Source organism: Strix uralensis, chromosome 4 (assembly GCF_047716275.1).
Source record: "Strix uralensis isolate ZFMK-TIS-50842 chromosome 4, bStrUra1, whole genome shotgun sequence".
Taxonomy (NCBI): Eukaryota; Metazoa; Chordata; class Aves; order Strigiformes; family Strigidae; genus Strix; species Strix uralensis.
This window is the reverse complement of record NC_133975.1, coordinates 123,534,687-123,552,683: the sequence shown is the minus strand read 5'-3', so window position 1 is coordinate 123,552,683 and position 17,997 is coordinate 123,534,687. Positions and strand designations below refer to the sequence as shown.

At 47.5% G+C, this 17,997-nt stretch overlaps 1 protein-coding gene across 4 annotated transcripts in view; it reads right to left on the bottom strand.

The window, feature by feature from the left end:
* The window catches only part of DAAM1 (dishevelled associated activator of morphogenesis 1), a 98,991-nt gene that overhangs the window by 39,060 nt on the left and 41,934 nt on the right, over positions 1–17,997 (bottom strand). For all 4 annotated transcript variants that reach the window (XM_074868966.1, XM_074868963.1, XM_074868967.1 and 1 more), the window contains one exon: positions 6,348–6,437. In XM_074868966.1, coding sequence (XP_074725067.1) covers positions 6,348–6,437 — 90 coding nt within the window. The remainder of the gene's footprint in view (positions 1–6,347; positions 6,438–17,997) is intronic.

Here is a 17,997-nt window from a genome sequence, read left to right as displayed (position 1 = left end):
CTGTGAAGCTCCTCAGTGCTTTCAAATCAAGCTTCTGGTGACACCTTTTAGATGCCCAGCCTACAGGCAACATCTCCGTCTGATCCAACAGCCTCCTGCCCACACTCACAGCCCATGGTGGTGGTGTTGGATCTGGAGCTGCTCTGGGATAACTGCGCCCCGGAGGGCAGCTGGCTGGGTTCTCCAGCTGCCTGATGTCCAACACACCAGGTTAGATCCTTCAAGGTGAAACCAAGTCAGAAGAAAAGGGCTGGCTTGCAGCAGCCAGATCCAAGGGGTTAAAAAAACACAGCAAGGGGTTAAAAAACCCAGTCCTCTTCATTTGGCACCTGCTGCAAAAACAGAAGCAATCCCCTTCGGTTTTATGCATCCTCCTGATTGCATTTTTATTTTGCACAGCGTTCCCCACCCCTCCTTGCTGCTCCATAACCGTCGAGCAAGGGAAAGCTGGAGGCAGCTGGCAGCCCACCACCTTTCGGACACCCCCCCTCCCTTCCTGCCGGGGATGATCCACCTGGATGCTGTTTGCAAGGTCAAAAAAGAAGCAGACAGTGGTGCGGATGGGTTTTAAAACCAACAGGTCTGCAGTCTGCACGGGAAGTTTAAATCCAGCCCAGCTCTGCCGACAGGCATGTGCCAGCAGAGGTTTTGGCCCACCATAGACCTCTGGGTCTTCCTTGTGCCTCCAGCCACTTGGCTCCCCCAGGTATCCCTGCAACAAAACCCAAATGATGCAACTAAAGCTGCTTCCCCATGGAGTGATGATTCAAAGGGCTGTAACTTCATCAGATTCTCCCCGAGTTGGGATCTTGGGGTCCGAGCCATCTCATCCCAGACCACTCTGGTTTTCCACATGCTAACACTTCCTATATCCTCTCCTCTACAAATACACACATGCCCTTGTACAGTTTTCCCAGGGTTTAAAAATTATGCTCCCCATAAGCAAATATAGCATGACCAGATGCCTTTCGTAGTCAGCTGGTTCATTGTTTGAAAAGCTTCACTTTAAAATCCAAAAAGATTGCTAACAGATGCATTTTTTGGCCGGAGAGGGAGAAAAACCTCGCTTAAACAAAAGTGTGTTGTGATTGGAACTAAAAAGAGAATTACCTTTAAAGATAAAAACTATAAACATTTCCTATTGAAAAATACCCCCAGCCATGCAAACAGACTGTTTCTCTCGGTCAGCTCGAGAAAATGACACCCAAGATGATATTTCAACCTGTTGCTGCAATAATGGCAAGTATATCAGGATACTCAGGGGCCATAAAATGTTTCTCATCCATCCCAGGTGACCCAGGAGCATGGCAAAAGGCCGAGCTATTTTTTCCTCCTCCCCTTGCATGCCATCTTTGTCAGCTTTTGCTCTTAGTTCTCCTACTGCAGCTTTTTGCTTGATTTTTTTAAAAATAATTGATGTTTTTTAAATGAAGGCAATAGATGGAAACACAAGGCCCGTGAATGAGGGGCAGGACTCAGTTACAAGTGGAAGAGTGAACTGGAAAGCGAAGCTCTCTGGAGGGAGCGAGTGGAAGGTGCAGTTAGAGAGGAAAGAGGCTGCCTGGCTGGGAAAAATAGTATTACTGGAGAGTCATCACTCATTTCCCTATTTATCACATTTTTTCCCATCCTCCCCTGTAAACGCACCATCATTGCCTTCCAATGAGAAGGGATCCTGGTTTCATATCTGATGTCTGAGGAAATTTTAGATGTAAGTTTTGCTTGCAGGGGACAGCTTAACACTGCTGAGAGCTACACACCCAGCGTTAAGTGATGCCAGTGGGTTTTCAACACAAGCTTAAAGAGTGCAGCATCACTTGGCATCCCTGCAGGTCATTTTTCCCCTACCCTGGCTTTACAGATGCTCAGAAAGCTCAGCTGAATCAAAAGGGAGAGGGGCAGCATCAGATCCTGCATTTGCCTGAGCTGGTTTTCACTACCAATCCTTTCCACTTGGTTATTTATGCTGAGCTTCTGCCTGAACACCCCTTATCCACCCATATTTGGAGGCTCATAAAAATTCCCCGGCAAGCTGCTTTAATAGCTTGACGTTATGTACATTGGCTGGCAGGAGCCAAACCTCCTGTAATTAAGAGGTGCTGCAGAATAAATGCAAAGTGTTAATTATTAACTCCCTTTGGTGAATGGCCTCCTGAGAAAGGCCATCCTGAACCACCCTCTTCCACTGAAGCAAACCCGCAGCCAAAGAAACGATAAAACTGGAAACCCTCCTGCTTCCTCCTTGTGCTTCCGAGCAATATCCTCTCCTGGAGAGCGGGGCCAGCAGGGAGTGAAATATTTCGGGATGAGGTATGAAACGAGTCATCATCCAGAAATACCACTTCTAAAAGCAGATTTCATCCTGCTGTTAATGCATCTCCACCTTCACATTTTCCTGCTTTATTACAGCCGTAGAGGGGGATGATGACTTCAAAGAAGATCTCTCCAATAATCCTGACCCAAGCGCTGCACGGCTGCTGGATTTAATGCAGACCTCAGTTCCCGTTCGGGTCACTGCCGACAGACTCGCCAGCCCCCATCACGAGACGCTTTTTATCTTTTTAACTCTCTGTTTCCCCCACAGCCCCCAGAGCATCACAGGGTGATACAGGTGGGCTGGGACCATGAGGAGTTCATCTAGTGCATCCCCCTGCTCCACAGAGGGTCAGGGCTGGGATCAGACCCAGTGTCTCTATGGATGGAGAATGAAGGAGACAAACCTTCGCCCTGCCAAGCTGGTACTGTGGGCTGGGATAGAAACAGCTGCTTGCAGGGCAGAGAAACCAGGATACAGGGCTGCAGGCCAGGGAGAAATATTCCAGGGGAGGAAATATGCCTGGGGAATAGCTGGTTTTCCCTTATTTCCTCTCAATGAGCAATGCGAAGGCCAGGTGCTGCCAGGTCCCTTTCCAGAACAACCCAGCACAACAAAATGTCTCATTTTGGTCACCTTTTACCAAATCATGGGAATATATAAAACATGCAACAACAGGGATGCACTCTGGAGAACCGCATGTGGTTGATGACACCGCCAGCAAAGCAGAAGCGCCAGACATGGCACACGGCAGCAGGGAATGTGCTGAAAGGACAGATATTCAGATGCTTTCTGTGCTGCACACACCTTTGCTGTTGATGGAGGCAGGGGAGTGCCCTGGCTGCACAGGCTACAGCCACAGCGCGAGATATTTTGGAGCCCAGCAAAACTGATTTTTGAGGAAAATCCCCAGGAGAAGGCTGGGCAGTGTTTCTGTCCTGCCTTGTGCTGCTCTTTCAAGGTGGAGCTTGTTGCAACTGGTCTCTGTGATTGTGGTGGGGGGCACTGCAACCAGCACGAAAATGGGGAAAATGCTAAAAATTAGGAATGCCCCAAACTGGGGCTTTTGGACTCAAAGTCTGACCAAAGTCACCTGACTCTTAAGAGTTTGTTTCCAACAGGAGCCAAAACTGGCAGCAAAGGAAAAAGCAAAAACTGCTCAGGGGTCAATTTTGGATCCTTGGTAAGTCAGGCAGCTGCCTGCGACTGATGTCTACTTTTGCCAGTCCCTGGGACCCACCAGGCGAAACTGGGTGTTACCAGCATCTCAAGTGACGACTTGCTATTAAACACAGGCAGGCTAAAGGGTTTGGGCACATCCTGGACTCCCCAAATCACCGCCGCTCAGACTGCAGCCAAACCAAGGTAGGACCCCTGCCCTGTCTCAGCTCCACTGCCCCAGCCAAAACCCAGCCATTGCTCTCAGCTACAGAAGCCCAGCCGCCTTCCTCAATGCCAGGCTACTCTGTAGGTGATTTGTCTTCATAAAAAAATAGGTACATGGGTAAAATTTACACAAGCCACTGGGATAGCCACCAATGTTTCTGCTGCCTACTGGTCCTCATCACATAGGAACAGGACTGCCTAGAGCCTGCCATGCATACAGACATGTTCTTCAGCCCAGGTGATTCCTGGCTTCCTCCACTGCTGGAGCCTTCGTTGATACAGTCTCGCTCATTTTTAACTAAAAAGCAGGAGAAAAGCATTTGTCTCCACCAGCACATCTCCTTCAGAGCAAGCAGTGGCACATAGGCTCTGCAGCTCACCAAAACAACATCATGAGTGGCTGAGAGCAGCCAGAGGAACAAGGACCAGAGCAGAACAGCAGCCAGGATCCAGTCTCAGATGGGCAGCTGCTCCGCGGACCTCTGAGGATGCCACAGGGAGTTTTTGTGGCTCCCTCCTTCAACACCCCTCAGGAGCAGGGAGTTTCTCAGTACGGTTTTTAAAAAGCCGTGAGCACAAGGACATACTGGAATAGGCAAGAGGCACCATCAGCTCCATCTAAACCTCTCCTTGGGAGATTAGATAGTGTGTAATCTCCACTCACAATAATAATTACATGGCTTTGCTTCATTTAAGTTTCCGTTGTCTTCCCTTATCCAGACGCACTGGAGCACAGCTCTGCTTATCCAACAGGCAGTGACGAGTGAGCATCCCCTGCCCATTTTCTTGTCGATTCAGACCAGTGCCTGTAATTTGTTAACATCTCTTCTCCCCTCCAATTTAAATCTCGGGCATGGCAGGCCTCTGTCTAACAATAATACAGGGATTTCAGGGGTATTTATGAGAGGCTTAAAACTTAATCCTACATGAGCAAGGTAAGCCTGCTCTTGGCCTAAAACGCAGCTGGAAAATCTGGTGCCATTGCTACAGCAGGAGAAAAGAGGCATTAATGGCAGCAAGCGCCCTTCGAGCGGGGCCAGGCAACCACCAGCACTGCCAAGCCAACTCCTGCAACCAGGTTAGGGGACACAGCAGCGAATTTGGGAACTGAATCACAGAATCATAGAATTATAGAACAGTTTGGGTTGGAAGGGACCTTTAAAGGTCATCTAGTCCAAATCCCCTGCAATGAGGAGGGACATCTTCAACTAGATCAGGTTGCTCCAAGCCCTGTTCAACCTAACCTTGAATGCTTCCAGGGATGGGGCATCTACCACCCCTCTGGGCAGCCTGTTCCAGTGTTTTACCACCCTCATTGTAAAAAATTTCTTCCTTATATCTCATCTGAATCTACTCTCTTTTAAAACCATTACTCCTTGTCCTATTGCAATGGGTCCTACTAAAAAGTCTGTCCCCATCTTTCTTACAAGCCCACTTCAAGTATTGAAAGGCCACAATAAGGTCTCCCCAGAGCCTTTTCTTCTCCAGGCTGAACAACCCCAACTGTCTCAGCCTTTTCTCATAGGAGAGGTGTTCTAGCTCTCAGATCATTTTTGTGGCCTCCTCTGGACCCACTCCAACAGGTCCATGTCCCCAGTTGGGGGCATTTCCCTCACAGGCCTCCTTCCATCTACTTGTGAGATTGAGGATTTTTGCCTCATTTCTGCCCATTGCAGTATGCCCTGCAGGATCTCTGCTTTTGCCAAGGCTGGAAGGGAAAAAGAGTCCCAGCACAGATAGCTGGAAGTAACTCCTGCGCCAACATACAGGGACAAAAATCTTCAGTTTGCTGGTGAAAAAAGAGTGATTTTGGCCACTTCACAGGCTGCCTGTACCTCATGCTGCTTGGGCTGCATGCCCGCAGGAGCAAAAGCAAATGTAACTCGGCATTGGGAAGATGTCTGTGCATGTTTTCAGCTTGAGAAATTCGGCCACGAGGGCATCGCAGAGAGGACACGTCAGGTTGGGAGCTGGGAGCTCGGCAGACAGATCAGCAGCTCACATCAACCCTCCTCTCTTATCAGCAGTATCTCAGTTACACCCGTGAACCTAAAGCCCTTCATCGCCCCAGGGGTGACACAGCTTCACTCTAAAAGCAACCTCCACACCACAGGGCTAAACCTCTCACTGGCTTCCCCAGCAGTGCTTTCCATTTGTGCTCTCCTCTGGAAAAAGCTGGTGGGAGGACAAAAATGATGCCCAAGACTGTTTCATGGCAGCAAACTGTAAAGCCAGGGGAGGGGGAGGCTTTCAGGCAGGCTGTAATCAGGCCCCCAGGCATCGGCAAAGAACAGCGGGGCCATGAAAGATGGTGATTGGAGCAGTCTCCCACCACCGCAATGCCAGCCTCAGTGGCCACAGAGCTCCACGCAGCCCTGCTTGTGCTGGCAGGGACAAGCACGGGGTGGGGGACACCTGTGCGGGGACACCTCCTCCAGCATGAATGGGCTCAGGAGGAAGAGCTATGCATTTTGGAGACTGAAGACCTCGCTGGTTGCCCTCACTTCCACAGGGAATAGATGCATTTCTTTGACACTCCAAATACCACTCAGCATCGCAATAGAGCTGTGTTCCTACCCACATTTCCCCAGCCTCCATAGGAGAGAAGGGGCTCAGCTCCCCACCACAGTGCAGACAAGTCTCTTACTTTCTTCTTGCTGCAGTAGATCTGCCACTTCTTCTCCGCCGGCAGCGCGAACATGGCCTCTCTGTGCTTGTCCGTGAGGTCAAGTTCATCCTGGAAAGGGGAAGAAAAAAAACAAAAAACATGCAACATGAGTACACAAACGGGTGATGGCACTGACACAGCCCCCCAGATAAGCAGCATAAATCAATGTGGGGCCACACCACAGTGCAGCGGTAGTCCTGCAGCATCGCCCCGTGACCATTGATTTGTCAGGGCAATGATGCTAATTCTCATCCTGCTGTTGCTGACCTCCCCCTGACTCTGGGCTCCAGCCGGCTGCTGGGAGGATGGGGCTGCAAACCTCCCTGCCTCGTTCCTCCCAGACACTGCCTTCATTGCTTTTAAAGGCAGCAAGTGTTTTAGGAAGGATATCCATGAAGCCGTTACAGCTGCCCGCAAGATAGCCTTGCACAGAGGACTGAGAGCTCCAGATGATAGACCACATCCAAGACATGTACAGCAAAGAACAATTCAAATAGGACTCCTCTGTTTTACCACCACTGATAACTGCTTCCCTGAGCACCCCAAGTGGTCCAACCCATTTCCATCGCTGACACCCTCATACCATTGAAAATGGGGGTTTTTTGGCTTTTGGTTTCTCTTCCTATAACTAAAAATAGACAGCTCTTTTCCTAATATCTACAGTTCATAAAAAGGTACACCCTTTCCATCAAAACTGGACTACGTATTGCCTGGCAGAGATAAAGTTGTCTACTGACTGAAACCTTTATTGGTTTATCTGATGTTATTTTAAAGGACACATCCATTTTCGTCTTGGAGGCTCTGTTAGCAGCATGCCCTCCGCCAGGATGACCGAGTATTATCAAAGCCTCATCGCTTCCTGGAGCTAGATGTAGGTCAAAGCTTTTATCAGAGAACTAAATAAAACATTCAGGCAGGGCTGGGAGGCTTGTTGCTAAAGCCAACATTGATCTTACAACCATGGATGTCTCTTAAAATCACCACCACTGATGACAATCCTTGCGCCGGAGGGGTGTTGGTGCAGCAGTGGGAGCACTGGAGATGCTGCAGAAGGTCACAGGAAAGCCCTGCCATGGCCTCCAGCCAACTCATCCCACCCAGCCAGTCAATTTAATTAAGAAGATCCCTGTTAAAAATTACATACTTAATTCCAGAAACTAAAAAGAGCAAAAAACCCAAAACCAAACAAACCCACATGGAGACTCATTAAAGTTTCCCTGCCTGAATAATAATGCCTATCAATTAAAGCTGGTAGCCCCTGGTACCCCAATCAAAGGTAAAAGCCCCATTTGGTGATGGCTGAGCAAGATGTCTATGGGGAAAGATGGGTCCCTGCACCAGCAAGCCTGCAGGACATGAAGAAATTCAGCTGATCTAATTAAAGCTCATATTGCACCAGTAGTCAAGGAAGGGAGCCTTTAGCTATCTTGTAACCCAAACCCAAGGGCCCTCCAGCACAACACACAGAGACGGAGGGCTGCAGACAGTCCTGAACATCTTGGAAAGGCTTATACATCTACCTCAGGTATTGATTTCACTTCTTGATGAAATTACTCCTCAAAAGGAAAGGTGTTGTGGAGCTTTTTCCATTACATACACATGGAGGATCTTTGCCTTGACTTTCCCCCCCCATATCGACTGACTCCTCACACCAATGTGCTGCACAGAGCTGATGGTGGAGCTCTGGAAACAGACTTGCAAGACACCCTTATGACAGAAATAAACATGCTGCCACAACAGAGACTTGGAAAAAAGTGAGGACTGAGAAAGCCTGAGCCAAATCTGAGACACCTCTCCTCCCCCTGCACCCAGAGAGGAGAACCTGGTTTAGGGACTCCTACAATGAGTGCCGCTTTCAAACCTCCACAGGTCCTTACAATCTGGGAGGTCAGGGATTCATATCCAGCAACCGATCTCCTCCCCCGCCTTGGGCAAGTCTTGTCACCCTTCCATGCCTCAAGACAGAAATTGGACTTGATGTCCTTTGCCGTTGTCTCCTCAGGCTACATGTCTGTCAGACACCCAGGCTCTGCTTCAGCCCCAGTTCAGCAGATCTAAAGGCAGACAACAGGATGACACCTGACACAGGGACCTGGCTGAAATTCAGCTCGTTGGAAAAGGGCATTTGGGCATGTTGGAGAGGACGAAGGTCTCCTGATAAATACTCATCTCTGCAGTGAGGGTTTGAGCAAGTGCAGGAAAGTGCTTCCCCTGCAACCCTGCTCCCCTGCCACATGAATCTGGGATTCAGGCGTGAAAGCACCAGCCACGCACATTTGTACTTAGGCTCGTAGAAAAATATTTATTGAAACTTTCAAAGTACCCATACCCTAGAAGTACAACTTGTGCAAGCATGAAGATTTATTAAACAAGAAAAAAATATCTAAACTGAGCTGAAGCCTATGTGGGAGCAAGAAGGGATAGAGCAGAAGAACATACTAGGTGCCAGTACACAACAACGTGCAAATACATCCAAAAAAGGTGCAGAAACGCTTCTGAGACCCACACAGCCCATTTTGTTGTGCCTCAGCTCTAACATGTTCAGTCATCACAGCCCTGCATCACTCAGCAACACCTACCTAATGATATCTTGCAGGATGCTTGGGAGAGGTGTTTAAACAAATACTATGCAGCACTGAGTGAATATGAAAATCCTCATAATCAAACAGTGACTAATGACTGTTATTCTGAGTTGTAACAGCGACTTAGCCGTGAAGAGTCAGGTCTTTGCTGGTTTTATGTGTATGGGGATTCCTGCACCCACCTCCGGCCCTTTGCTTACGCTCACTGATGGCTACCTCCATACTCCTTGGCCCCACACAGACTGCTCAGAAACTGCCCTTCAAAAGATGAAGAGAGGACAGGAACATCAGCCATCTTTCGGGGGCTCACAGACCACTGTACAAACACAGCTCTGACAAAGCCTTTAGCAATTGCACGGTGGTGTTGTAGCACGGCAGAGAAGCCATGCACAACCTCAAACCAATATGTGCCTTCAATTAATAATCATAAGCTCGATAATTAGGTGATTCTAACTGGCAATTAATTTTATAGGCCATTTGCAAGTCATACACTCCCGCTACAGCGTGCAATGTTGGCGGCTGTTGAAGACTGACAAGACAACCGGTGGGTCTGTGTTCCTCAGCCCCGCAGTCCTCACTCCTCACTTTAGCCACCTTTCACAGCTCTGTCCCTTCCACCTGGCTGCCTCCCATGGCAGGATCTGCCAGCTTCACTATTTTAAATATTTTTCTGGAATCGGGTCAAAGGCACGTAAAATAACAGCCTCATTTTGCTACCAAAAGGAAGTCTCTGCCCAGAGTGTTTTTACTGGAAAGAGATACGCTACTCTTAAATATTTATCCCGTACAGTTAAACTATTCACCTTTAGATCAGGAAACATGTTTCCACATTAAATCTTCATTTGAATATGATTTTTAAAAAAAAAACAACACAGGGGAGATTTGATTCTCAGCGTGTATTTGCTATTTCTAGGAGGTAAAATACTTCCGTGTGGCTTGCTTTCCTGACAGCTCTCCACTCAAGTCAAGCAAACCTCCCCCTCTCTGAGCACGGCATGAACTTCAGTGAAGGTGATCCCACACCGTTCTCCTATATCTACCTTAAGAACACATGGCTCAGCTCAGCACGCTGTGAGCACGATCCTATGGGCCAAACAAGTTTTTATTAAGTGGTCTATACCTTTCCCTTGGAGGACACAGAGCAGCACTCAAGGGGAGATGTTCCCATGGTCTGTACCTCCCTGAGCTGTCAATTGGGTGGTATGAGGAGCCCAGGACACCAGAGGTCCTCTGGTCCAACTGCCTGATCAAGCATGGCCTAGAGGCACTGCCCAGGACCATGTCCAGATAATTTCTCAATATCTCCAAGGAGGGAGACTCCACCACCCCTCTGGTTTGCAGCTACCATAGCCTTCAATCACCTCCTGAAGGCAAAGCCAGATCAAAGCGAGGCACTGCTGCTGGAAAAAATGTTTGACCCTTCCAGCAGAAAGGGCAGCAAGTCCAGCCCCAGACCCACAGTACAGTCCTCGGTGCAAGCTCCTGTCCCTACCACTTCACCCATGCCATGGTGGACATTTTAATGAGCATCTTCTATGGGTTGAGAGCCACAGGCTTTAATGGGAGCAACAGCAGGAAGCCAGCAGGATGCTGCAAACCTTTTGACTTGAGAAAAGACCTCCAGGATGGGCTCTCAGAGCTGGGTGAGCCTGAGTGCTGCCCATCCATGGCCCCAACACCCCAGCACAACCATCATGGGTTCTTCCCCTACATCCCACAGGTCCCACGGGACACCAAACATTCTGCAAGAAGTAGCTGGGGAGTAGAGATTAACTAAGGGACAACTCGCTATGTAGGAGTCTTCACCCTCAAAATTTCTTCAGAGGTTGTAGGAAAAAAGATGAAAAAGTTTTAAGTCTAATGTACCTTTCCTGCTGATAAATTGTGTAACCATAATACATGGAGGAGATGGGGGAAAATAAGGAGGTCATCCATTGCCATAATTGAAATAAAAATTAATTAAAATTTGCTGGCTTGTTCTGGGTTTATATAAACATACGTATGTGTGCATATATATATATATACATGAACGCACACACACACACAAAAAGACATCACCAGATCAATAAATGACCAACATAATAAAGAGCAAGTGAATTTACTTCTGATGGATGTATGCACAGAGTTTAGAAACTTCTGTGAGACTACAGCACGTAAAGGCAAGATCTCCTGCGTCCTCAAACAAAGCTTGAGAGATCCAAGATTGTTCAAAAAAGAAAAAAAAATGGAAAGAAAGAAACAAGCAGGAACTTTTTGGTAACATTTGGCATTAGCTGGTACAGCATGGGAATTAAAAAATAAGTAAGTAACAGCCTGTTGAAGCCTGCATCAGCTTCCTTTCTCAGGGTTCCTATCGCTTTTTCACTCTCTTCCAGGCATTCTTCTACAAGTTCATCAATTTGATTTATCCCAGAACGCTGCAGTGTCAAGGGAAACAGCACTCAGCATTTTTCCCCCTGTACCTCATCTAACCTTCTTCCACCTTCTTCCCATATGGCCAGCTGGGCAACTGCCCGCCCGCTGCTGCCAGCCCTGACTGCCATGAACCTCCACCTCAGAATCATCTTAGCTTGTTATTTTCTTTTTAAGCAGTTTTCCTAAAGAAACAGACTTGATCAGTGGCTGTTACAGTGTAAACTACCGCCTTCACACACATCCTGCACTGTAGGAGGAGCTCCTCTATTTGCAACATTTATTTAGGTGATTACAATTCTCAACCTATGCAGATTTATCTTAGGGGTTTTTTTTTAAACAGGAAGGTAGCGGATGAAGTCTTTTATTTTTAGTATTAGTAACAAAAATGCCTCCTCCCTAGCATGTCTTCTCAGTGATAGGACCTTTAGAACTTAAAAACAACTCCTTAGACAAACCAACCCCAAATATTATCACTGTATTTTTCTAATTTACCCAGAACAACCAGCAGCTGGAATTACAGAACATAAACAAAAATCAACTATTCGTATTTCTTAATGAATAAGCATAACAGATAGAAATTTTTTATTAATTTTGCTTTTATCATGTAATAAATTTTTTGAATAAAGGAAATTACTTACAGCAAGGGAATGAGTAGCAGCAACAAGGAATGACATGTAAGCACTTCTAAGCGCTTACACCTAGTCAGCCTCTTCCCACATTGAATTTTTAGTCCCAGATTGGAAGAGAAAATACCCCAATCCACCCTGCTCTGCAGCTTTCAGTTATTGACCTGAATGCACTGGACAGACGTAAATAAAATATATATTCCTTTCTTCTTCTGCAGGAAAGATTATGGCCATCAATAGCTGATTTAGCTCCTCAATAAACTCTAGCTGCAGCTGGTTCATGTCCCCACCAGTTCAAACACCTAACTGAGGCAGACAGCATGTATTACTTTAATATTATTTCATTTAATTAATTATTTTAATAGGCTAAAGGTTTTAAAGGTGTTCATATTCCAATACTAATGACTTTTAAAAGACAAGTATCTACTTAGGTTTCTCAATCTTTTTTGTTGTAATATATATCTATAACTGCATATATAATTTTTTTTAAATTTATTGAGCTCGGCCTTTTGTGACCTTTTCACCGACATCATCTGGAAAACCTTTCTCCCATTTTAATTAACACAGGGTGCTTTTACAGCCTGAGTTATTGATCTATGTAGTTTTACCCTGAAGAACACTCTCAGATCTAGAAGCCCTGTACATGGATCACACTGCTTTTTTCCACACAATTGTACATAAGCACAGAAAACTAAAAAATAAGATGTATTGGCCCATTACTTACTACTGTGATCACTACACAATGGATTAAAGTCAACCACAGCTGGACATGACTGCCCTTTGGTGGATGGACCACAAATAAAACACAGAGCTGGCAAAAACATAAGAAAGTAGTTTTGGATGTGGATTTCCCACCTATTTATGGACGCAGAGAAGCAGCTCTCTTTTCAGTGTTTTTAGGTGCCACCTTCACTGCTGGTATCCCTGAGAGCTACTGAAGTTGGAAGTCAAACCAACTGGTCAAGTGTGGCTTCAGATGTCCCCTGCCCAATGCCGATGCTCACTTAGGAAAGCGGTGCAGTATTGGTCTGGGGCTAAACTGCTCCAAGGTTTCCCCAGCTAAGGCCCTAGGAAGGGCATTGAAAAGGGGCTGGATGGGAATTAGAAATGTAAGCCAAAACGTCTTGCTAACATTTTTTTTTGTCTTGCTTTTTCACCTTGCTAGAAATTTTGTTACTGAGAACAAATTAGGTCAGTGTCAGTGTAGCTTCTGGGATGTGCAGACACAGCTGAAGGTTGGTGCTTTCATGAAGAAGAAAGGGGTTTGAAGATATGACATAATAAATAAGACAGTCAGGGCCTATTCTTGAAGATAACAGGAACAAGGATGGGACAAATTAAAACAAACCAGCTCAAGATACAACACAGATGCACAACACCTCCTAAACAGACCTCTGTGAGCATGCGTGAGCACTGAGGTCAACCAGCAGACATGGTGAGGAAGACTACCAACGACCCCCAGGGACCCTCGAGACCACCACCCTGCAAGCAAGAGCATGCGTAATTAGGATGTAGATATTGTAATTAGTTCCAGGAAATCTAATGCATATGCAACTCATTTATCAGAAAAGTTATGAATATGCATAATCTCACTGTATATTAGCTGCCGCTTATAGATCTGGGGCGCGCTCACCTTTGCGAAGCTATTCGCCTGTGTGCCCAGCGCTGCCATAAAGAATGCCTGCTTTCTAGAACTCCAAAACAAGTCTTAGAATGTTCCTCTGCCGGCTTTTACGGTAACAGTAACTGCAAAGCCTCACGCCAACTCGATCCTGAAAGCTTCCCAAGATTTATTGCTCTGTGCGTGGGAGCAGGAGCAGGAGCCAGCTGCAGCCTGATGCTGATGGCAACGTAAGATGGAAGTGGACTCCTTACATACCTGTGGCTTGGGTGGGACAAGTGGCCCTTATTTCCCCACAACCGTGGCTTTCGTCACAGCCAGCATCCTTAAGTTATTTTTAAGAATTTAATCAGGTGCAAAGCAGAGAGTCACCCTGCAAGGAGTCAATTCCTGACCAAGGCTTGACATCCAGCAAGATGCCTAGCACTAGCAGGCATGAGATGGGCTACAGATGTTAGGTGTTGTTGGGGAAGGGAAGCTGATCCCTGTAAATAACAGTATTGATTTGAACACTGGAGTTGGTGAGAATTAGGACCACTGGGTGCTCAGGCAGGATCCTGCCTGCGGGGCTGCAGAAAGCCTCAGCTGCCAAAATCTGTCCTCAGTGGTGCTCGCACGCTGAGGAATGCCCAGACACTGCTGGCGACAGATACTACAACAGTATGAACACCTTTCACTTGCATCTGCCAACAGATACAAGGTAGGAACAGGCTATTCCCAGCATGAATGCTTCCTGCTGGGGTTGGTGATGAAGTACAACCCATGTGCTGCTCAATCCTGCCTGTAACTCTAGCAACACCATCCAACCACTGAGCAATCAGGAAGAAGACCACTGCTGGGGCAGATGCCCCATCCAATGAGGCCGGTACCCTCTGTGGTGACCTGTGCCAGAAACACCTGTAGCTAGTGCAAGTGAAAAACCTAAATGCCCCAATTAAGGTCACTGATGCGTTACTGAATGAGCTGCCTAGGCATCTCCCAGGGACGTGGCCTCCTCTTTTACGAAGTGCAAAGTGGAAAGCATTTAGCAAGTAGACCATATAATTTTTCCACTTCAGCTGTACTTCTCCTGGAAACAAAGAGGTTTCTTATGTGCTCTCTGCCTTCAGCTGGGGTTCACATTGTACTGTAACATGGCTCCTTTGTAAAATTATGGGTCGGGAACAGCATGGTTTTTGGGCAAGCCCCCATGCTAGTTTGTAGCTGTAACAGATATTGCAATTACATGAATGCTTCAGCTGAAATACAGCGTTCCTTGGTGGATTACTTCATTCAGGTCCATGGAATGCATGTAGGCAGAAAATCCTTATTTTCTTGCCGAATAGGTGTGTGACTTCTATATCAGATGCTTATCTATCAAAACATACGTTTAAGAGCTTATCTGTGAGTGTATAACACCATGAGGTGATGAAAATGAGTGCTGTGAGCAGCGGGCTGGGACAAGAGTGTGGCAAGTCCAGGCTGTTTGCATCTAATGAGCCAAACCTGGGCAGCCCAGTAAAAGTGTCTATGTGGTTCCCTGCTGAGTGAATTTAAAAGTAGATGTTACTGAATCACTTGGTTTTCTTTCTTAAAAGCGATTCATAAGTTCAAGGGAGCTTGGTCTTGTGAGATGGTGGTGGAACGGCGTCAGGAGCCCTGTGCCACATGTATGGCCCTGGACAGACTGTGCAGAAAGGGGTGTTTTGCCCAGGACACAAGGGCTATTGCAATCTTATTTTTTTGGGGTACCAAAGGCATGCTTTTCTTTGCAGATACAGGGGAAAATGGCTTTGGCCACCATTCAGCGGTTCTCAAAATCCTGAAGTCCTTAATGCTGCAAAGACCAGGCAGCAAAAACGACAGCTGACCTGCAAGCATGAAATGCAAAGCTTGGCTTTGCAGCTGATTCCTCAGCTGTTACTTAAAAGCCGTGTTGTTTTGCAAGGCCTGAAACCTCATACTTTCTCCTTATTGGATTAGAGACTGGGGGAAAAGCACATTACTTAAGTTCCTAAGTAAAACTGGATATCGCTAGCAACAAGTTCCCAACCCAGCACTGCTATTAACACGTAACAGTGCTCACACTGACTGCACCACCACCTTCTCCTTGGGGTTGTCCTCCGCTCCCCGTTCGAGCAGCATATAAAATAACTATCATCCCAGGATGCCGAGAGGGCAGGAAGGCACGGCTTTGTGGGACAGTTATGCATGGGGCATCTTACCCAAGTGCCCCACATCATGAGCCACAGACTGATCGCCCACCATGAAGCATTTCAAAGGTGACACAGAATTAATCTCTCTGACGGGGTATGCTATCTCCTAACAGATAGCATTCAAAGAGTGGCTCTGATGAAATGCATTACTTGCCCCAAGTACAGTAAAAACAAATGCTGTGATAAATCTTGTAAGCTGTCGGAGACCTCTTCTTTGTTCCCCAGGCTCCCGAGTTTCCACTACTTAATAAAGCAGCAGGGAGGGATGGAGCAGCCTTCCATGTCATGGGACAGGAAGGCATAAAGCCCAGCACTTCAGAGACTGTGAGTGAATATCTCCCCTCCAGCAGATCCCAGTGAAGGCAGTCACTAATACCATGCAACATCAGGCTACACCCGTCCTAAGCCCCGGGACACTGCACAGCCACCCACCTCCTGGCGTCACCTTCCCAGGTCTCTGAGACCTGCTGGCTGCTGGAGTCTGGGTGGAGGGACCCTGTCACATCCCACTCAGATGAGGGAGACAAGTGACTCAGATTCGTAACGGTGAGACAAGTCTCAAAGTCCAGACATTTATTAACTTCCCACAATGTACTAACTGGATACACGATAATTGCCTAAGTATATAATGAGTTGTGGCAAGCAATACAGTATGCCTTGCATTACTTAACGGTAGTGAAGGAAAAGGGGAAAAAGGAAAGGAGGGAGATGGAGACAACAGAGAAATAGAGATCACCAGTCTGGGTTCCTGCGACGATCCCGCCAGCAAGGGTTCCAGGAGGCATCTGTCTTCCTCACTTCACTTCACTCTCTGGACCCACCCACCCCTTGCCCCTCCTCAATTTATACACACTTTCCTTGGGTCTGTCCCCTAGGTTGACCCACATACCTAAGTATCCCATGTATGGGGAAGGATAAGGTGTTTCATGGGATGATGTAATTAGCATGATCTTGTTAGTCTTCGTTAGCATATTCAGGGGTGTTAACTTTAATATGCATTTCGTGGATAATGAAGCAAAGGTCATTCACCGGACAGACGGCCCTTGAAATTTGACCAGGTGCACCAGAGCAGAACTGTCCTGTCTCCACAGGGCTCCCCCCCTCCAGCTGCATCCTGTGTTATTCGGGCAGCCTTATCAGCTTCAACCTCCACACCATCCACCCCATGACTACAGTTTCGTTACTTGCAAGTGTTTGAGATATTCCTTAGCTCGGAGGGCCTCCACTCCCCCCACTATCCTTTTATCTCTTTCTCAGGCTGTTTTTCTCAGTCTTTGTCTCTTGCAGGCCTGTTTCTTTCAGGACCTTTTTTTACAAGTTGTCTCTCACAGACCCAGGGAAGGTTACCTGCTCTGGTTTCATAGGCTAAAAACAGGCTGCTGCACATTACAGGTGGGTTGCAGGGCGAGACGGCAGCTGCTCTAATTTCTTCCACAGCACTAACGACAAGTTGGAGGTGAAAAGTCTGAGAAGCCCCACTGGTACCAGTAAATGGAATTTCCTCAAAGCCCAGGTATTTGGGAGGACAAACCTTGAGGGGCAGCACTTCCTCTGAGCCCGCCCCTCAACTGGCAGGGATGCAGGCTAGGAGCGATGTGTGGGACCAGGGAGAGGCAGCACCTCTCACTCCAGGGGCAAGCAAAGCCACGCCGGACCCAGCAGCTCCTCCGAGCATCCAGGTGGTCTGAGGAGTTGCTGGAGCATTGCTCTGATACTGTCAGGACGGAGATGCCCCTGCGATCCGCCCCACCGGGAAGAGAGGCAGTGAGGGGTCCTGAGTCCTGCCGGGCTCCCACTGCCCTCTCCAGACCAAGCCGTTCAATCCCCCCATGCCTCCACCCCCTCACCCGGCGCACGTCCCGTGGGGCCAATGCACACCACCACACACAGAGCGTTTCATTACAAACCTTCGAGTGACAAGGAGTGTTAAGCAGATATAAAGGACATCAGTCATTTACCCATCTGGTGGAAAGTCTAGTTGCTGGCAGAAAATAGAGAGGATTGTTACGGCAAGATCTACCATATGGCACCATTATGTGGAGCTTTGCAAGTGCTTTCTCTGAGCGTGCAAGCAAGATTTCAGCCTTTGAAGAAACGCTGTATTGTTAGCCTGGATACGCAGGAGCCTCTCGAAAGAAGCCGTGGCAGATGGCACAGCTTTGTTCTCTTGGTTCGCTGGCAGCTCGTGCA